General features: G+C 55.7%; 1 protein-coding gene across 2 annotated transcripts in view; it reads left to right on the forward strand.

The window, feature by feature from the left end:
• STX1B (syntaxin 1B) overlaps window positions 1-21,965 on the forward strand; it is a 53,881-nt gene that overhangs the window by 8,742 nt on the left and 23,174 nt on the right. The window contains exons 2-10 of one of the 2 annotated variants that reach the window (XM_039536741.1): window positions 8,351-8,425; window positions 11,203-11,302; window positions 12,010-12,084; window positions 12,225-12,298; window positions 13,238-13,346; window positions 13,769-13,842; window positions 14,092-14,229; window positions 16,627-16,737; window positions 19,353-19,598. In XM_039536741.1, the coding sequence (XP_039392675.1) occupies window positions 8,351-8,425; window positions 11,203-11,302; window positions 12,010-12,084; window positions 12,225-12,298; window positions 13,238-13,346; window positions 13,769-13,842; window positions 14,092-14,229; window positions 16,627-16,737; window positions 19,353-19,433 (837 nt within the window). In that variant the 3' untranslated portion in view covers window positions 19,434-19,598. Of the gene's footprint in view, window positions 1-8,350; window positions 8,426-11,202; window positions 11,303-12,009; window positions 12,085-12,224; window positions 12,299-13,237; window positions 13,347-13,768; window positions 13,843-14,091; window positions 14,230-16,626; window positions 16,738-19,352; window positions 19,599-21,965 lie in introns of those variants that run through there. The other variant, XM_039536742.1, reaches the window with a different exon arrangement.

A 21,965-nucleotide genomic window follows, 5' to 3' on the forward strand; every position in this document is an offset into this window, starting at 1 on the left:
TCCGGGCTGGCAGTTCAGAGCCCCGGCCCCTCCGGGCTGGCAGTTCAGAGCCCCGGCACTGCCAGGCCTGGCGGTTCAGAGCCCCGGCACCTCCGGGCTGGCAGTTCAGAGCCCCGGCACTGCCAGGCCTGGCGGTTCAGAGCCCCGGCACCTCCGGGCTGGCGGTTCAGAGCCTGGCACCTCCGGGCTGGCGGTTCAGAGCCCCCCGGCACCTCCGGGCTGGCAGTTCAGAGCCCCGGCGCCTCCAGGCTGGCGGTTCAGAGCCCCGGCGCATCCGGGCCTGGCCGTTCAGAGCCCGGCACCTCCAGGCTGGCAGTTCAGAGCCCCCCGGCACCTCTGGACTCACTGCATCTTTTATGAATGTAAAAAAATTCCTTGTGCCCTGGCACCTCTCTCATTACGAATTAAGCCCTGGGCCACATCTGGTGCTAGAGGCGGCTGCTGGGTCCTGCCAGCCTTGCAGTGTGGGGCTGGGACCCCCAGGGTAGTGGATGGACAGACCGGACAGGAGCAGGGAATGAATCTGGGTCACCCAGCAGCGAGGGAGCAGGGGCTCTGGGTCCCCTTTAGGACAGGGTCAGAGAGGGGAGATTAGAAGGTTTGGAAGATCCATCCATCCGTCTCCATATTCCCCCTCTGTCTGTCTATCCATCCATCCATCCCCATATACCCCCTCTGTCTATCCATCCATCCATCCATCCGTCTCCATATACCCCCTCTGTCTATCTATCCATCCATCCATCCATCCGTCTCCATATACCCCCTCTGTCTATCCATCCATCCGTCTCCATATACCCCCTCTGTCTATCCATCCATCCATCCATCCGTCTCCATATACCCCCTCTGTCTATCTATCCATCCATCCATCCCCATATACCCCCTCTGTCTATCTATCCATCCATCCCCATATACCTCTCTGTCTATCCATCCATCCATCCCCATATACCCCCTCTGTCCATCCATCCATCCATCCCCATATACCCCCTCTGTCTATCTATCCATCCATCCATCCGTCTCCATATACCCCCTCTGTCTATCTATCCATCCATCCATCCGTCTCCATATACCCCCTCTGTCTATCTATCCATCCATCCATCCCCATATACCCCCTCTGTCTATCCATCCATTCATTCGTCTCCGTATACCCCCTCTGTCTATCTATCCATCCATCCGTCTCCATACACCCCCTCTGTCTATCTATCCATCCATCCCCATATACCCCCTCTGTCTATCCATCCATCCATCCATCCATCCATCCCCACATACCCCCTCTGTCTTTCTATCCATCCGTCTCCATATACCCCTTCTGTCTATCTATCCATCCATCTATCCATCCCCATATGCCCCCTCTGTCTATCTATCCATCCATCCATCTTCATATACCCCTTCTGTCTATCTATCATCCATCCATCTTCATATACCCCCTCTGTCTATCCATCCATCCATCTATCCCCATATACCCCCTCTGTCTATCTATCTATCCATCCATCCCCATATACCTCCTCTGTATATCCATCCATCCATCCATCCATCCCCATACACCCCATCTATCTTTTTGTCTATCCTTCCATCCCCATAAGCCTCCTTTCTCTTTTTCTCTCTCTCTTCCCATAACTCCCCTCCCTCTCTCTGTCCCTCCCAAACACAGCCCTTTGGGGAGAAAGTGGGGTCCAATGGGTTAGAACAGGTTGGGAGCCAGGACTCCTGGGTTCTGTGCTGTCTGTGGTAGGGGAGTGGGGTCTAGTGGTTAGAGCAGAGGTGGGCTATGGGGGAGAACCCATTGCGGGTGGAAGGAGCAGGGCAGCAGTAGCAGTGCATGCAGCCATTAAGCTGTTTAAGTGGCTCCGTATTTGGGCAGTGGAGTCTTTTTTTAGCCCAGTGTTGTGACGCTGGCGCGCTGGGTTTTCCTCAGCCAGCGAGGGGAGGGCAGTGCTGCTAAATATGCCGCTCGCCTCTCGAGGGCTGGGAGAGCGCGGGGGGAGAACGGGAGCGATAGCTCTAATTATGATCAAGAATTACTCCGCAGAAGCAACCCAGCGCTTTGGGGCACGTCAGAATCGCTCCCCTGGTGCTGAGATGCAGCTGTCCCTGGGGTGGGGTGTGGTAGCTGTTTAATGGCCAAAATGGGGGGGACACCCCTGCTTATACCACTTCACCCTACTCCCCTGCTAGAGAACCCAGGAGTCCTGGTTCCCAGCTCCCCATGCTCTAACCCACTGGACCCCACTCCCCTCCCAGAGTCGGGGAGAGAACCCAGGAGTCCTGGCTCCCAGCCTGCCCCTACTCCAACCCAGTGGACCCCACTCCCTTCCCAGAGCTGGAGATAGAACCCAGGAGTCCCGGCTCCCAGCCCCCCACTCTAACCCACTAGACCCCACTCCCAGCTCTGGATTTCCATCACTTTCGCTACAATTTGAACATCCCCCCAGTGCCCCTTAAGTCATCCATCTCCCCCGCTGCTCCCATCCCGAACCCTGCCTGGTCTTTCCCCTGGTTGCAGGGGCTGAATCCTTTGGCTCCCCGCAGTGCCCCCCTCTTCCCTGCCTCTCCGTGCTGCAGGCTGCCCGTGACGGCGATCCCTGCATGATGCTGCAGCAGAAGGCCGGCCTGAGCACAGAGCTGCAGAGGAAGGGAACTGGAGACTGACAGGCTGTACAGACAGACTCCGAGAGACACACTGACACCAGCACAAGCACGGCTCCTGCACAGCACCAAACAACACGCACGCGCCGACTGACACACGGCTGCAAGGCTAGAGATGCACAAAGGCAGAGGGATGCCTTGACACACACAATACACAGCCACACAAACACACGCTGGGATACATCCGTGGCATTTTGACTCACAGCCACAAAGCCGCAGGTGTGCACAAAAGCACACAACCAGGCAAACACGCCAGCCTGCAGACACACACACACACACACACAGAGCGACTCTCGTGAATCGACACCCAGATACAAACCACAGATGTGCAGAAAAAGCCACAGCCACACACAGCGAACAGGAAAAACACACACAGACACACAAACCTACTACTAGAGAGACATAGAAACCGGATGCCCACAGAAACCGACAAACGGGCACACAACCAGACATGCAAGCACACAAAATCACAGTCGCGTGCAGAGCGATGCCAAACACAGACCCACACAGACAAGCACACACCTACAGAGACACCCCCCCACACAAATACACAACATGACACACACTCTTATGCATAAAACCACCGACAACCCTCCCCCCACAATCTGAGACACAGGCAGAAAGCCACACACACACAGAGCCTGTGGCGTATGGCTGGGCAGGCTGGTGAACGGGTATGGATGGCTCCTCTCTAGGGAGGGGTCAGGAGGAGAGATGGGGCACTGGAGGGCCAGACAGGCTAACGGTGGAGAGAACAAGGAGTGGGGAGCAGTCTAGCTACGTTTTGGGGGGACCCCTCCTCCCTGTATGACAATAGAGGCTATAAGGAGGACACCTGAATCTCAAACACCCCACTCCCCGCAGCACAGCACCCCCTAGTGCCGCACTGGGGCCAGCCCTGACCGCCAGGGGAGAGCGCCCCCTACTGAGCCCTGCTCCCTGCAGCACAGCGCCCCCTAGAGCTGCCCTGGGGCATTGGGACCAGCCCTGGGTGCCAGGGGAGAGCACCCCCTACTGATCCCATGCTGCTCCCTGCAGCACAGCGCCCCCTAGCACTTCCCAGGGCACTGCGGCCAGCCCTGACCGCCAGGGGAGAGCGCCCCCTGCTAATCCCACCCCGCTCCCTGCAGCACAGCGCCCCCTAGAGCCGCACTGGGGCATTGGGACCAGCCCTGACTGCCAGGGGAGAGCGCCCCCTGCTGATCCCCTACCCCACTCCCTGCAACACAGCACCCCCTAGTGCCGCACTGGGGCATTGGGACCAGCCCTGGCTGCCAGGGGAGAGCGCCCCCTGCTGAGCCCCGCTCCCTGCAGCACAGCGCCCCCTAGAGCCGCACTGGGGCATTGGGACCAGCCCTGGCTGCCAGGCGAGAGGGCCCCCTAGCAATTCCCAGGGCAGTGCGGCCAGCCCTGACCGCCAGGGGAGAGCGCCCCCTGCTGATCCCATGCTGCGCCCTGCAGCACAGCGCCCCCTAGCGCCGCACTGGGGCATTGGGTCAGCACTGACGCCACTCCGGAGGCAGGTTATTTTGGGGATGCCGGGTTCCTGGAAGGACAATGGGAATGTGATAGTCCCCCAAGCAGAGGATGCGCTGCCCTCCGCCCCCCTCCCGCAGCCACCGGAGCGTGTGTGTTATGTCACTGCTCCAACACACCAAGCAGTGACCTTGGAGCGAAGGAGACGCATGAGAGATGCGAGCCAGAATGCCCTCCAGGAGAGAGACACACAGCCTCAGCCTCAGCCACAGCCCCTCCCCAACCCATCTTCACCCCTCCATGCCTCGATCCCAGACCCCTCCCTCCCGGAGCACCTTTGGGACACCCCATCTCTCTCCAGCTTCAGGGGGGTGGATCTGTCTCCCCCCCCCAGCTCTGGGGTGGGACCCCTCGGCCCAGGTCGATACGCTCCCTGCAGCGCTGGGTCTCTGTACAGGGAGCAGAGCCCACCCAGGGGGACGTTTCCACAGCGCTACTCCAGAACATGTCGCCTGGGGTTAGATCAAGTTTGGAAAGCAGCTTATGTAAGTGGAGTGTAGTCGTGGCATAGACAGGGCTGCTTGAGGGGCTGTGGAATTGAGCATGGAATAGATAGATGGATAGATAGATGTGTGTAGTGGGATGTGTATAGGGATGGATAGATAAAGGTAGGGTTGGAAGAATTTGATTTTTTTTAAAATAATTTTGATGTTTATTTTTAAGCCTTTTTTCCCAATTTTTATCTATTTAAATTTTAACAGGTGCACACAATTATGGGGTTTAAGCAATTTTTTTGTATTTGTATTGATTTCAATTTTCAGAGTTGTGGGAAATTCCCTGGGGCCACGAGACCATAATTATTTAATGGCAGGAGACGCTGAGATTCAGAAAGCGTTGTAACCGTTAAAACGCAAGTTGTCCACATCCCATGTCAACGCATAGGAGTCTACTTAAATCAAACTCCCCTCTCAGGCAGCATCTTCCTTACTTTGCCAGCTGTCCGTTTCAGTTGTTATGGATGGAATTTTTTTTTGTCATTGATGTGTGTGTGTGTGCATGGTGAAATCGATGTTTACCAATAAAAATGTAATGCTTCAAAGCCTCTCACCCTTTCCAGACTCCTGTCCCCCTTTCAGGAGTCTGATTTGTCTTGCCTACCCCCAAGTTGCACCTCACTTTAAAACTACTTGCTTACAAAACCAGACCAAAATACGAATAGTGTCACAGCCACTAGTATGGAAAACTTGCTGACTTTCTCCTTTTTGCCATATAATTATAAACTAAATCAACTGGAATATAAATATTGTACTTACATTTCAGTGTATGGAATATAGAGCAGTATAAACAAGTCATTGTCTGTATGAAATTTTAGTTGGACTGACTTTACTAGTGCTTTTTATGTAGCCTGTTGCAAAACTAGGCAAATATCTAGATGAGTTGATGTACTCCCGGAAGACCTCTGTGTATCCTCAGGGGTACACGTACCCCTGGTTGAGAACCACTGGCCTAGGTAAAGGAGTCTGTAGTTAGCTGAGCTAAGTATCTGGGGTTAGTCTGTATCCACAAAAACAACAAGGAGTCTGGTGGCACCTTAAAGATTTATTTGGAGTGGGTTTTTTACCCACGAAAGCTTATGCCCCAATAAATCTGTTTGTCTTTAAGGTGCCACCGGACTCCTTGTTGTTTTTTAAGCCAAGCTACATCAGAGTTGCAGAGAGATCTGGATCTAGACAGAGAGAGAACTAGATACATAGGTGCAAAACTGGTTGGAAAACTGTTCCCAGAGAGTAGTTATCAGTGGTTCACACTCATGCTGGAAGGGCATAACAAGTGGGGTCCCGCAGGGTTCAGTTCTGAGTCTGGTTCCATAGGCACGGGAACTAGGGGTGCAAGGGATGCTGCATCACCTCAGGGCTCCTGACTGCCAGCCCCGCACCCGGGGGCCCAGCTGCCGCCCCGTGCACCCTGGATCCTGGCTGCCAGCCCCGCACACCGAGGGTCCCGGCCTCAGCTCGCGGGGGGGGGGAGTATATAGAGATAAGGGGGCTGGTTTTCAGCACCCCCACTATTAAAAATGTTCCAACGCCACTGTCTGGTTCTGTTCAGTATCTTCATCAATGATTTAGATAATGGCACAGAGAGGACACTTATAAAGTTTGTGGCCGGTACCAAGCTGGGAGGGGTTGCAAGTGCTTTGGAGGATAGGATGAAAATTCAAAATGATCTGGACAAACTTGAGAAATGGTCTGAAGTAAATAGGATGAAATTCATTAAGGACAAATGCAAAGTGCTCCACTTAGGAAGGAACAATCAGTCGCACACACACAATGGAAAATGACTACCTAGGAAGGAGAACTGTGGAAAAGGATCTGGGGGTCATAGTGGACCACAAGCTAAATATGAGTCAACAGTGTAACATTGTTGCAAAAAAAGCAAACATCCTTCTGGGATGTATTAGCAGGAGTGTTGTAAGCAAGACACGAGAAGTGATTCTTCTGCTGTACTCCGCACTGATTAGCCCTCAACTGGAGTATTGTGGGCAGTTCCGGGCACCACATTTCAGGAAGGATGTGGACAAATTGGAGAAAGTCCAGAGAAGAGCAACAAAAATGATTAAAGGTCTAGAAAACAGGACTTACGAGGGAAGATTGAAAAAACTGGGTTTGTTTAGTCTGGAGAAGAGAAGACTGAGAGGGGACACGAGAACAGTTTTCAAGTATGTAAAAGGTTGTTACAAGGAGGAGGAAGAAAAATTGCTTTTCTTAACCTCAGAGGACAGGACAAGAAGCAATGGACTTAAATTGCAGCAAGGGTGGTTTAGGTTGGACATTAGGAAAACTTCCCACCTGTCCGGGTGGTTAAGCACTGGAATAATTTGCCTAGGGAGGTTGTGGAATCTCCATCATTGGGGATTTTTAAGAGCAGGTTAGACAAACACCTGTCAGGGATGATCTAGATAATACTTACTCCTGCCATGAATGCAGGGGACTGGATTAGACGACCTCTCAAAGTCCCTTCCAGGCCTGTGATTCTGTAGATACATCTACCTATCCTCCTAAACAAACATCTGTCTATCCATCTCCATACACACCCCCCTCTATCTGTGGGGTGTAGTGGGTTAGAGTAGGTGGGGCTGGGAGTCAGGACACATGAGTTCTACCCCTGGCTCTGGGTGAGGAGTGGGGTCTGGTGGGTTAGAGCAGGGAGGCAGGGAAGGGGGCCAGGATTGTTGGGTTCTAGTCTAGTCTAAGCACTGCATGACCTTGTTCCAACCCCTTTGGCACTCTGAGCCTCAGTTTCCCCAGCTGTTGCAGTAGATCTGTTCCTTTCTTAGGCCAGGCTGATTTTGTGTTTGGTGGGGAAAGATGGATGGGGAACCCCAGTGACATTATTTAGGGGGACCCCTCCTCTTAATCTCTTGCCTCCCACATCCCGCTTCCCTCCTCTTCTGCCAAAACCAGACACAGCATGGCCCCATGTTAACTGGGGGTGGATGCAGGACCCCCCGCAGTCACCTGTCTTAGTGGGGAGCATTGGTCCCTATTCCCTGAAAGGATTGGCAATCAGTGGCTTTTGGCCTAAAGAGGGTCAAAGCCAGGGTCTCAATTTTTCCCTCTCCCAAGATTCAGCCTCCCTGCCCAGCCAAAAAACTACTCCAGGACCAGGCTCTGTTGGCCTTTGTAGGCCTTGAAGGCCACCTTGTGGGCAATGTGATGTGTAGGACAGCACTCCAAAGTAGGGTTGCCAACTTTGGTTGGATGAATTCCTGGAGTTTCATTGCATGACATTATCTTTAACAAAAGATTCATCATTAATTCAAGCTAGATAGATAGATAGATAGATAGATAGATAGATAGATAGATAGATAATGGGTGTTTCAGCATAATTGTGGCTGGGGGAGCTCAGGGCTTGAAGAGCATGGGGGAATTGCAGCTTGGCGTTGAAGGGCACAGGCCATATCCTTCTTCATTTTATGTCCTAAATTGTACGACACCTGCTGTGCTCCACCCCAGAGACGGCTGCATCTCAGCACTGGGTGAGCCATCCCTAGGCGGCGTCACTGTGCGGCTGTTCCCCAGCTGCCCCGCCCCAGAGGTGGCTGCATCTCAGGGCTGGGTTGTGTGATACATACCTGCCCACCCTGCAAATTGCTCTAAGGTGGTGGCTGGGATCTGTGTGCATCTGGGGGAGACAGCGGGGCGTCTAATCTCTTCTCTTCTCTCCCCTCCAGGCCAAAGACAGTGACGATGAAGAAGAGGTGGTTCATGTGGACCGGGATCATTTTATGGACGAATTCTTCGAACAGGTAAGAGACGAAGCGCTGCTATTCATATGAGTCGTGTCCTGCTTCGGGTTACCAGCCCTCCCAGTTTCACCGGGAGTCTCCCGGAATCGGGCTCTATCTCCCGGAGGCTACTGAAGCCAAACCGGGAGATTTTAGGCGCGAAAAGTCCAGCGGTGCAGGGGGGCTAAGGCAGGCTCCTTGCCTGACCTGGCTCCACATCCCTCCCGGAAGTTGCTGACATGGCACTACAGCCCATGGAAGGGTGAGAGGGGCCAGGATCACTCAGTGGTTTGAGTCTTGGCCTGCTAAACCCGGGGTTGTGAGTTCAATCCTTGAGGGGGCCATTTAGGGACCTGAGGGAAAATCAGTACTTGGTCCTACTAGTGAAGGCAGGGGCTGGACTTAATGACCTTTCAAGGTCCCTGCCAGCTCTATGAGACAGGTATATCTCTGTATTTTTAGTTTAAGGGGTGGGGGGGTCTGCCTCTGCCCCAAGCACTGACTCCGCAGACCCCATTGGCTGGGTACTGCAGCCAATGGGCACTGTGGGGGCGGTGCCTGCAGGCAGGGGCAGCGCGCAGAGTCCCCTGCCCCACCCCCAGGGGCCGCAGGGATCTGCCGGCCACTTCTGGGAGCAGCGCGCGGAGCCCTCCGGCCCAGTTTACCTTGGGCGGCTGCCAGTCAGTGGTGCAGCGGGACTAAGGCAGCTCCATTGGCCACCCCACTGCCCCAGCCCGGAGCCCCCTCCTGAACCCAAATTCCCTCCCAGAGCCCAAACCCCCTCCCAGAGCCCACCCCCCCACCCCCTCCTGCACCCCTTCCCCAGCCCTAAGCCCCCTCCCAGAGCCTGAACCCCACCCCTCCCTGCACCCCAACCCCTCCCCAACCTGAGCCCTCCTGCACCCCAACCCCCTGCTCCAGGCTCAGCCCAGAGCCCCCTCCCACACTCCAAACCCCTTAGCCCCAGCCCAGAGCCTGCACCCCTCCCATACCCCAATCCCCTGCCCCAGCCCAGTGAAAGTCAGCGAGGGTGGGGGAGAGCAAGCAACAGAGGGAGGGGAAATAGAGTGAGCAGGGCAGGGCCTTGGAGAAGGGGTGGGGCAGGGGTGGGGCCTCAGGGATGGGGGGCAGGAGGGGGGCAAGGCTGTTTGGGTTTGTGTGATTAGACAGTTGACAACTCCTACTCCTCACCCAGCTGCCACACCCCAGACCCAGCTGCATCTCAGCCCGTTCGCTCACGACATGGTGTTTCTGTGTAACCTGAAATAACTCCTGCCCAGGCAGGTGGTTCTGAATTAGTGCGCAGCTGGCCTCATTAATATTCAGACAGGCTGATTAATAGGCGACGGAGCTCACTAATGATGCAGTTTGTCCTTCGCACGCAGGTGGTGGTGTCGTAAATTACACACGTGGCCTAGTTAATTGTGCAGCCACGGCGGGGGGGGGGGCGGGGGGCAGGAGGAGGAATAGCAAAGTGTGCAGAACAGCATGGTGCTAGGTAGGGGGCGATATGGGACAAGATCCAGGGCCTTAGCACAGCGCCCCCTAGTGCTGCATGGGGGCATTGGGGCCAGCATGGAATACCAGGGGGAGTGTCCCCTACCGAGCCTCCCACCCTCTCCCTGCAGCCCGGCTCCCCCCGCCGAGCCCCCACCCCGCTCCCTGCAGCCCGGCTCCCCCCGCCGAGCCCCCACCCCGCTCCCTGCAGCCCGGCACCCCCACTGAGCCCCTGCACACTCCCTGCAGCCCGGCTCCCCGCCGAGCCCCACCCCTGCTCCCGGCAGCCCAGCACCCCCACTGAGCCCCCGCCCACTCCCTGCAGCCCAGCGCCCCTGCCGAGCCCCTGCACCCACTCCCTGCAGCCCGGCTCCCCGCCGAGCCCCACCCCTGCTCCCTGCAGCCCAGCTCCCCCACTGAGCCCCCTGCCCACTCCCTGCAGCCCAGCGCCCCCTGCCGAGCCCCACCCACTCCCTGCAGCCCGGCTCCCCCCGCCGAGCCCCCACCCCGCTCCCTGCAGCTCGCCACCCCGTGCCAAGCCCCCTGCCCACTCCCTGCAGCCCGGCTCCCCCCACCGAGGCCCCGCACTGCTCCCTGCAGCCTGGCGCCCCCAGCTGAGCCCCCACCCCGCTCCCTACAGCCCTGCTCCCCCCGCCGAGCCCCCGCCCTGCTCCCTGCAGCCCGGCGCCCCCAGCTGAGCCCCCCACCCACTCCCTGCAGCCCAGCGCCCCCTGCCGAGCCCCCGCCCCGCTCCCTGCAGCCTGGCGGCCCCCGCTGAGCCCCCGCCCTGCTCCTTGCAGCCCGGCACCCCCTACCGAGCCCCCACCCGCTCCCTGCAGCCCGGCGCCCCTACCGAGCCCCACCCCGCTCCTGCAGCCCGGCGCCCCTGCTGAGCTCCCACCCCGCTCCCTGCAGCCCAGCGCCCCTACCGAGCCCCCACCCCGCTCCCTGCAGCCCGGTGCCCCCTACCGAGCCCCACCCCGCCTCCTGCAGCCCGGTGCCCCTACCGAGCCCCACCCCACTCCCTGCAGCCCGGCGCCCCTGCTGAGCTCCCACCCCGCTCCCTGAAGCCCAGCGCCCCCTCCTGAGCTCCCACCCCGCTCCCTGCAGCCCAGCGCCCCCTGCCGAGCCCCCACCCCACTCCCTGCAGAACGGCACCCCCTAGAGCCACAGCGGGGCACTGGGACCAGCACCGACTGCCAGGGGACAGAGCCCCCTGCCCTGTTCCCTGCAGCCCAGCGCCCCATGCTGGTTTGCCTGGCGATTGCCGTGCCCCCGTGCATGTATCTGTCCATCCCCAGGTGGAGGAGATCCGCGGCTGCATCGAGAAGCTGTCGGAGGATGTGGAGCAGGTGAAGAAGCAGCACAGTGCCATCCTGGCTGCTCCCAACCCAGACGAGAGTGAGTTGGGGGTGCCCCAGGCTGGGGGGGTCTCTGAGCCCCATCGCCTCCCTGCTCTGCTGGGGAGAGAGGGGACGGAACCTAGAGGGGTCCATCCACCCCTTCCTTCCTCCTTCCTTCATCTATCAGCCCATTCACCCTTTACCTACCTACCTACCTATCTATCCCCACACACACACACCCCTCGGTTTATCCAACCCTCTCCTTTCATTCATCCCTGTCCACCCCTACATCCCTCCCCCTTCCTCCTTCCATCCATCTCGCTGGGCCTTCATCCCTCCCTCCCTCCATCTATCCATCCATCCCTCTCTCCTCCTATTCATCCATCTGTCCATCCACCCATCCGTCTGCCTGTCAATCTGTCCTCTAGCCATCCCTCCATCTGCCTGCCCAACTGTCCGTCCCACCCTCCATGTATTCATCACTCCATCCCTCCCTCCCTCCCGTCATCCATGGCTCCCTGTGCATGTGCCTAGCTATCTGCATCCACACATCTCCCCATTCACCCTTTATTCACCCAGCTGTTCCAGGCCCCGTCCCCAGTGTGGCAGGTGGTCAGGGGGGCGGGGAGGGGACTCCCCAGCAGGCGTGCCCGCCATGGGGATCCCAGCGGGTCAGGGGGCTGGGAAGGTGCCCTCACCCCCAGTGTGGGAGGCGGGCATGGTGGAGACTCTTCCATCTCATGCCCCCCTCTTCCCCCCGTGCAGAGACCAAGCAGGAGCTGGAGGACCTCACGGCCGACATCAAGAAGACGGCCAACAAGGTGCGCTCCAAGTTGAAAGGTACGAGCCTGGGTGGCCATATTGGCTGGTCCTGCACGCCCTCCCCTCCAGGGCATATCACTCCGCCCTGAAAAATACTCCCCCTCTTCCATGCCAAGGGGGTCCGTGGCTCTGATCCGGCTCCTCATGTCTCTCCACAGCCATCGAGCAGAGCATTGAGCAGGAGGAGGGGCTGAACCGGTCCTCGGCTGATCTGCGGATCCGTAAAACACAGGTATCCCTCCGCCCTCCCCCCCAGCACAGGTATCCCTCCCTCCTCAGCCCCCCCTAAATACAAGTATCCCTCTGCCCTGACTCCACCAAGACACAGGTATCCCGCCCTCCTCACCCCCCCCCCCCCCGACACAGGTATCCCTCGCCCCCCCCCCGACACAAGTATCCCTCGCCCCCCCCCCAACACAAGTATCCTCGCCCTCCCCAACACAGGTATCCTCGCCCCAACACAGGTATCCCTCCCTCCTCACACACACCCCCGACACAGGTATCCTTCCCTCCTCGCCCCTCCCTCAGACACAGGTATCCCTCCTCCTCACACACACCCCGACACAGGTATCCCTCCTCCTCAGCCCCTAAATACAAGTATCCCTCTGCCCTGACTCCACCAAGACACAGATATTCCGCCCTCCTCACCCCACCGACACAGGTATCCTTCCCTCCTCGCCCCCCCTCAAATACAAGTATCCCTCAGCCCTCCTCCCCCCAGACACAGATATCCCTCCACCCTTGCCCTTACAGAAACAGGTATCCCTCCGCCCTCACCCGCCTCCCAGAAACAGGCATCCCTCCGTCCTCGCCCTCCCCAACACAGGTATCCCGCACCCTTGCCTCCCCAGATACATGTATCCTTCCTCCCTCATCCCACCCAGACACAGGTATCCCTCCGTCTCCCCACCCCCAATATCCCTCCCTCCTGAAGCCCCAGCCTCAGCATCATCAACTTCCAGAGCCATCCTCGCTCTTCCATCCCTTCCCTCTCCAGCTCTCTCCCGTCACAGCTCCCCGCATCCCTCCCTCCACTAAGTCAAGGGCGGATCACTTGCAATCTCAGTCAGCGCCACAAGCTTCCACCACCGAAGGGACCCCCCAAAAAATAATTCCCCCCGGCCGCTCTGCGTCTCTCATGGTGTCTCCCTTCCCCGCCCCCTCCCCCCAGCACTCCACCCTATCCCGTAAGTTCGTGGAGGTGATGACGGAGTACAACGCCACCCAGTCCAAATACCGGGACCGCTGCAAGGATCGGATCCAGAGGCAATTGGAGATAAGTAGGTTTGGATGGGGGCGGGGCCTTTGCATGGGGAAGCTGTGTGTGTGTGTGTAAGAGAGAGAGCGGCACTGCCCCCTGCTGGTGGGAATCAGGGCCCTATGTGTGTATGTGTGGGCTCGCACACCCTCAACGTGCTGAGTGACCCCAGTGCCCCTGTGCGGCGCTAGGGGGCGCTGTGCTGCAGGGAGCGGGCCAGGGGCTCAGCAGGGGGCGCTCTCCCCTGGCAATCAGTGCTGGTCCCAGTGTCCCAATACGGCACTAGGGGGCGCTGTGCTGCAGGGAACAGAGCTCAGTAGGGGGCACTGTTCCTTTGCAGTCAGGGTGGAACTAGGGGGCCGCTGTGCTGCAGGGAGCGGGATTTTGCTTCCATCAGCCCTGGAGCAATAGGCCAAGGCCACTGACCTTCTATCGCCTTCACAGCTGGCCGGACAACCACCAACGAAGAGCTCGAAGACATGCTGGAGAGCGGCAAACTGGCTATTTTCACTGATGATGTAAGTGTCAGCCTGGGATGTCACCCGAAACAGGGCTCCCCATGTTCCCAAGTCAATAGCCCAGTGCGGCACTAGGGGGCGCTGTGCCACTGGAGACAATTGCATTTCAGCACAGGGCAGGCCATCCCCATCCCCTGCTGCCCCACCCCAGAGGTGACTGCATTTCAGCAATGGGTGAGCACTAGAAGGCCCTGTGGGGATGGAAGGGATGCTTGTTTCTATCATCCAGACTCCCTTCTGCTTCCACAGATCAAAATGGACTCACAGATGACGAAACAGGCTCTGAACGAGATCGAGACCCGACATAATGAGATCATCAAACTGGAAACCAGTATCCGTGAGCTGCACGACATGTTTGTGGACATGGCTATGTTGGTGGAGAGCCAGGTTAGAACCTGCAGTGTTCTGGATCTAGAGTGGGCTTCAGCCTAGAATCTGCAGAGTTCTGGATGGTGGAGCACGTGAGCTGTGGTTTAGCACCTGCAGAGTTCTGGACCCTGGAGCCCAGGAACTATTTTCGACAGCCCACAGCCTTCTGCAGCATAGAAACCATGCACTATAATCTAGAACCCAAAGAGTTCTAGATTGTGGAACCCATAAACAATGGTCTAGACCAGTGGTTCCCAACCTTTTCTCTGCCGTGGCACAACTTGAGCTCCAGGGGCTCTTCCCTACCCTGCCCCGCCCTCAGCTGGCATCTGTAGGAGGGAAGAGGAGAGGCAGAGGAGCTGAGCCATTGCTCACACAGAAGGAGAGGGGAAAAGAGAGGGATATTGAGCTCTGATTGTTGCTCCACCCCTGGAGGAGGCAGGTCAGTGAGGTAGATGACCAATCAGAAGGCAGCTTCCCCCCCTTTGTAGTTTTTCAAAAAATTCCTTGGCACCCCTGTTCAGGCCTGACAGCACACCATCAGGGAAACTCTGGCCTAGAACCTGCAGGGTTCTGAACCTTCAGCACATATTATCTACAGTCCACAGCCTTCTGCATCATAAAACCATATACTGTAGGCTAGAACCTAAGGAGTTCTAGACTGTGGAACCCATGCGCTGTGGTCTACAACATACAGGGTTCTAGACCTTGAGACCCATGAGCTATTATCTAAAGCCCACAGTCATCTGCAACCTAGAACCCATGTACTTTAGAACCTGAAGAGTTCTGGATCGTGGAACCCATTAGCTATGTTCCAGGGTTCCAAACCTTGGGGCCCATAAGCTATTATCCACAGTCTTCTGCATCTTAGAACCCATGTGTTTTTCCCAGATCCAAGAGAGTTCTGGATCAATGAACTCATCTGATATGATCTGGAACGTGTAGGATTCTATAGTGTGGAACCCAGGAGATTATTACCTCAAGTGGAGAGCATTCTGCATTTTAGCACTCAAGAGTGATAGTCTAGAACCTGCAGCTATCTGTATCATGGAACCCAGAAATGAATCTCCAACCAGCAGAATTCTAGATCATGGAGCCCATGAGCTATGCTCTAGAATGTTGCTGTACCTTGGACCCATGATATTAATATCTAGATGCTTTCTGCATCCAACAGACTTCTGCACCTAAATGCAACAGTCTAGGACTCGCTGTGTTCTGAATTATGGAATCCATGCATTATGGACATTCACGTATGATAAATCCAGAAATGAACTATTATCTAGAATCCACAGCCTTCTGCACCTTAGAACTTAGATGTTGCGCTAGAAAACCTAGAAAGTTCTGTATCATGGAACCCATGAAATATGGCCCATAATTTACAGGGTACTATAACCTAGAACCCCTGAGATTATTACCTCAACCTGACAGCTTCATGAATCTGTGTGTCCATGGTCTAGAACATGCAGGGTTCTTGATTATGTAACCTGTATGCTGCAGTCTAGAACCCATAAAGTTCTTGATTTCAGAGCCCATGGTTGGCTTCAGCATTTCAGGGCTAGCCAAGTTCTCAGTCCTTTGAGCCACTCAAACCTTGGAGGTCTTTTGCATTACATAACAGTTAGAGTTCTGGATCATGGAAGACATGAGCAATGGTCGAGAACATAATGCATTCTGCAATGCAGGGCACTTGACAGTCAGATGGGCTTCCCAGTCTAGAACCCAGAGAGATCTGGATGGTGATGCTTCTGAAGATACTCATAGCTGCCTGTGTTCTGCCATCTAGAACCCACAGAGTTCCAACCCTCTGGGGCCAGGAAGAGTGCTAGAGAGAGTCCCCAGATGGTGGGTTCTCTATCTTACACCCTACCGTAAGGTGACGGTCCACTCTAGAACTCTTTTAGAACATCAGTGGATCCAGAGTGCACGTTCTAGGTTCCAGAATGTACAGCGTTACAAGTTCTGAAACAGACTCACCAATCTTTTAAAGGTTCTGGCACCCAGGAAGCACTAAATGGGGCTCGTTTGCAGAGTCCATCAGGGCCTGCAAAGGTGTCAGTGGTTTGCATTTTTAAGTTCGCAACAAGGTACCTAGATTTCCAATTCAGCTGTTGGCTTCTCTCCAAAGGGCTGCCAGCCAGGGCCCCCTTGTGATGTTGTGATGGGGACTCTTCTCCCATGAGAATCTGGACTGAGACTCATGAAGCTCATTGCATACAAGACTCAGAATAGCTTTCAAATAAAATTCACGCCTGACTCACAGCCCCCCCCCTTGGAGGGGAAGGGCCCCATGTCCCATTCCCTGCCCCCTTGAGCAAGCCAGTCCCATTTTGGAGCTGACGCCCCCTACAGGGGAACGACCCCGGGTCCCATTCCCTAAGCTGCGGGTTCACCTCTCACCTGGGCTCTCTGTTTCAGGGGGAGATGATTGACCGCATTGAGTACAACGTGGAGCACTCCGTTGACTACGTGGAAAGAGCTGTGTCCGACACCAAGAAAGCTGTAAAATACCAGAGCAAGGCTCGGAGGGTGAGTGCGGGGATGGGGCAGGGGGGTGAACCCAACCTGCTCTGTAATGAACCCCCTTCAGCTGAGGAAAGAGGCTGAGACCCCACAGAAATCCATCCACAAATCCCTCCCCCCCCCCCCCCGAGGCAGGTCATCCCCGAGAGCCTCCTCCCCCAGCAGAGATGGAGACACTTCCCTGCTCCTGTCTCTCTCTCTCCATCACTCCATCCCCAAGGCCTCTCCACACCACATGCTTCACTAATTTTGTGTGTGGCAGCCGCTTTCTATTTTTAACACAGTCTGTCCACTCCCTTCCATCTTGGCCTGCACGTCCCCTGGCTCCTGAAACACTGCTAGCCCAGCCCTGCCCCCCCCCTTACCCCCAGCTCCGCCGGTGCCCCTCACTCCCGACACGCAGCCCCTGCTAGCCCAGCCCTGCCCCCCCCTTACCCCCAGCTCCGCCGGTGCCCCTCACTCCCGACACGCAGCCCCTGCTAGCCCAGCCCTGGCCTCCCCCGCACCCCCAGCTCCGCCGGTGCCCCTCACTCCCGACACGCAGCCCCTGCTAGCCCAGCCCTGGCCTCCCCAGCACCCCCAGCTCCGCCGGTGCCCCACACCCCGACAGGAAGCCCCTGCTAGCCCAGCCCTGGCCTCCCCCGCACCCCCCGCTCCGCCGGGGCCCCTCACTCCCGACACGCAGCCCCCTGCTAGCCCAGCCCTGGCCTCCCGCACCCCCAGCTCCGCCGGTGCCCCTCACTTCCGACACGCAGCCCCTGCTAGCCCAGCCCTGGCCTCCCCTGCACCCCCAGCTCCGCCGGTGCCCCTCACTCCCGACATGCAGCCCCCTCCTAGCCCAGCCCTGGCCTCCCCCGCACCCCCAGCTCCGCCGGTGCCCCTCACTCCCGACACGCAGCCCCTGCTAGCCCAGCCCTGGGCTTCCCCGCACTCCCAGCTCCGCCGGTGCCCCTCACTCCCGACACGCAGCCCCTGCTAGCCCAGCCCTGGCCTCCCCCACACTCACAGCTCTGACTGTGCTCCTCACTCCCGACACGCAGCCCCTGCTAGCCCAGCCCTGGCCTCCCCCGCACCCCCAGCTCCGCCGGTGCCCCTCACTCCCGACACGCAGCCCCTGCTAGCCCAGCCCTGGCCTCCCCCGCACCCCCAGCTCCGCCGGTGCCCCTCACTCCCGACACGCAGCCCCTGCTAGCCCAGCCCTGGCCTCCCCGCACCCCAGCTCTGCCGGTGCCCCTCACTCCCGACACGCAGCCCCTGCTGGCCCAGCCCTGGCCTCCCCAGCACCCCAGCGCCGCCGGGGCCCCTCACTCCCGGCACGCAGCCCCTGCTGGCCCAGCCCTGGCCTCCCCCGCACCCCCAGCTCCGCCGGTGCCCCTCACTCCCGACACGCAGCCCCTGCTAGCCCTGCCCGGGCCTCCCCTGCACCCCAGCTCCGCCGGTGCCCCTCACTCCCGACACGCAGCCCCTGCTAGCCCAGCCCTGGCCTCCCCTGCACCCCAGCTCCGCCGGTGCCCCTCACTCCCGACACGCAGCCCCTGCTGGCCCAGCCCTGGCCTCCCCCGCACCCCCAGCTCCGCCGGTGCCCCTCACTCCCGACACGCAGCCCCTGCTAGCCCAGCCCTGGCCTCCCCCGCACCCCCAGCTCTGCCGGTGCCCCTCACTCCTGACACGAAGCCCCTGCTAGCCCAGCCCTGGCCTCCCCCGCACCTCCAGCTCTGCCGGTGCCCCTCACTCCCGACATGCAGCCCCTGCTATCCCAGCCCCACCTCCCTTGGCAGAGCAATGAGGGATCTCTGTCAGACTGCTACCTGGCACTGTGAATAAACAGATGTGATGAGTCTGAGAGCGGGAGAGGAATGACGCTCCGAGTGAACACGAGGGGCAGGGACACCCTTGGTTTCCAGCAGGAGATGGAGAGATCTAAGGAACTGAGGACCCCTGGGTTCTGGTCCTGGTTCTAAGAGGGGAGTGGGGTCTAACAGGATGGAGCCTGAGGAAATAGGAGCCAGGACTCCTGAGTTCTTTTCCTTACTCTGTAGATTGATGGTGATTTAATAAATCACCTTTTTGTTCAAGGTAAATAAATAAGAACGGCTGGTGTCACGGGGCCGTCGCTCCATTGGGGTCAGTGGGGCCCGATCCCCAGCAAGGGTCAGTCGGCCATCGCTCCATTGGGGTCAATGGGGCCAGATCCCCAGCTGGGGTCACTCGGACGTTGCTTCATTGGGGTCAGTGGGGCCAGATCCCAGCTGGGGTCACTCGGCCATCGCTCCATTGGGGTCAGTGGGGCCAGATCCCCAGCTGGGGTCACTCGGCCGTCGCTCCATTGGGGTCAATGGGGCAGATCCCAGCTGGGGTCACTTGGCTGTCGCTCCATTGGGGTCAATGGGGCCAGATCCCAGCTGGGGTCACTCGACCGTCGCTCCATTGGGGTCAGTGGGGCCCGATCCCGAGCAGGTGTGAATCCATGTAGCTCCGGTGATTTCCACCAGCTAACGATCTCACTCGCTCTGCTTGTTGTCTTGCTGGTGCCCAGTCCAGCCATGAAAGTATTAAGCTAGCCATTAACATCTCTTCTTCTCTCTCTCTCTCTCGCTTCCTGGATCCCTGGGGTAATGTAGAAGAAAATTATGATTATAATTTGTTGCGTGGTCCTTGGGGTAGTTCTCGCTTCCACAATCGGGGGGACTCTGGGGTTGTAAATCAAAGCAAAAAAAAATTATAATAATAATATAATAATAATTTAAAGAAAACTTGTACATGCAATGGATATAACAGCACATGTTCCAGCTACCTATACATACACTCCTTGGGGGTCAGCAAATCTAAGTTTCTTGTTCTCCGCCATCTTTCCATCCATCTCTCCATCCCCCGGATACCTGGGTTCTCTCCAGATCGGCCGACATCCCTGACCCCTGGCAGGAGGGCGTGGATTGGCTCATAACCAACCTTTGGGTTCACAGTGACCCAAACGCTCCGGTTCCTCTTCACATCCGGGGTTAGCCTGGAGGGACGGGGTGGTGATCTGTCCTTTGTTGATGCTGTCTTGTTTTGGGTTCTGCTGGGGATGGTGTGGCCAGTAGTAGGGGGGGAAAAATACCAGTATAATACATGGAAAACTGTCAATACTAGAATGCTAAGGGATGCCAGAGTGGTTACCAATCAGCTGTTATGAAAAATACCAGTTTATTCTAGGAAATACCTCAGTAGCTGAATATTGCAGTGTCAATACCAGCCCACTGAGGAAAATAGGCGTAGTTACCCATCAATCACTATGGAAAAAATACCAGAGAATTATATGAAACGCTAGAGCAGCAAAATATTGCAATATCAGTACTCAAATATTAAGGAATATCAGAATGATTACCAGTCAGTCATTGTCGGAGGGAAACAGACTGCTACATAAAATACTAGAGGAACAGAAAACGGTGTTGATACTAGAGCACTGAGGAATTCAAGAGCATCCAGTTATACCAGAATATGAATGAAGCACTATCCGAAAATACTAATAGTAACATACTAGTCCTGCAGTATCCAGGAATACTAGAGTACTAGTATTAGTGTATAGAGGAATGCTACAGCAGACTCCAATGCTACAGTATCGATGCTACAGTATCGGTGCTACAGTATCAAAAATGCCAGAGTACAAATACTGTAGTTCCAAGGAATGCTGTCGTATCGCCGAATACTTCAATAGCAATGTTACTGTATCCAGGTGTACTAGAGCAATGCTACTACAGTGCCCAAGAACCCAAACTGCTTCTACTGCCGGATCCTGGAATAGTGGAGTATTTATGCTACACTAGCAAGAATGCTAGAGCACTGATACTACAGTAGCCATGAATACTGGAGTAGCAATATGACAGTATGTAAGAGTGTTAAAACTATCCAGATTAAGTCATCCCCCATCACTACAAAATACTCCAGTTTCTAAAGATACTCCAGTATACTTGACTTGGGGAAGCACATGGCTATCCCAGCTCATGCCTATTTCCAATTCCACATGCCAGGAATGGTTGCCACTATGTCAGGTGTTATTGAAAAAAAAAAGAGCATTACTACAGAAATACTACAAAATCAAAGAATACTCCGGTATTCCAGATGGGGAGATCCAAAAGTTCAGCTCCTCCTTTGCATGAGAGCAGCTATGAACAAAAAATATTATTAAGTTATTAATTATCAGTATTACACTATTCCAGAGTAACAATACTGTGCCATTGTAAAATATACTTGAATAATGTACACTGACAAGGAAAATGACACAGTATTTGAGGGTAATAACAGTAATACATGATCTCAAATACAGCAGCCTTAAGAAGGATATTGCTGTGGTGTCTTAGTGTAATGTTGGCTCCTACAACCTAAGCCCTCACAAAATACTGGAGTATAAGTACTCCCAAACACCACACCCCTATAAAACACTAGAATAATATACTAAAGTAATAACAGTTCCCAAAAACTAAACTCTTGTAAAATACTAGAGTAATAATGGCTCCCCAAAATGCAAAACCCATATAAAATACTAGAAAAATGAGGGCTCCCACATACTACAGCCTTACAATAATTCTGCAGCAATACAGAGTAATAATGGCTATCCAAATATTACACCCTTTATAATACATTCAGGTAATATAAAAATACTGGGCATACAGGTTTCTGGGGAGGAAAATCCCACAGTATTTTAGACTAATAGTGCTGCCCAAATCCTACACCTTTATAAAATTGCTTGAATACTATACAGTAATGACCGGTAATTATTAGTAATAGATGCTAAATTGTATGTCTGTGGAAAAATACTGCAGTATTCTAGAGTAATAATGGCTTGGTACCAGTACTACACATTTATTTAAAAATACTAGCGATATACAGAGTAATATTGAATATGCAACATTATGCCTAAGAAACGAAAAAATACAGTATTCTGGAGTGAGAGTATGTGGCCAAGTAAATACGTCCTTTATAAATATATTAAAGTAATGTGGAGTAAAAATGGATATCCAAATAGCATCTCTTTGAGAAAAATACTATGGTAGTCTTCAGTAACGATGGCTTGTAAACATCTCAAATATTATACCCTCGTTTAAAAAGAATCATAGAATACAGCAGTGGTTCTCAACCAGAGGTCTGGGCCCTCTGGGGGGCCACGAGCAGGTTTCAGGGGGTCCACCAAGCAGGACCAGTGTTAGACTTGCTGGGGCCCAGGGCAGAAAGCCCAAGTCCCACTGCATGGGGCT

This window comes from Mauremys reevesii, linkage group 4 (genome assembly GCF_016161935.1).
Source record: "Mauremys reevesii isolate NIE-2019 linkage group 4, ASM1616193v1, whole genome shotgun sequence".
Taxonomy (NCBI): Eukaryota; Metazoa; Chordata; order Testudines; family Geoemydidae; genus Mauremys; species Mauremys reevesii.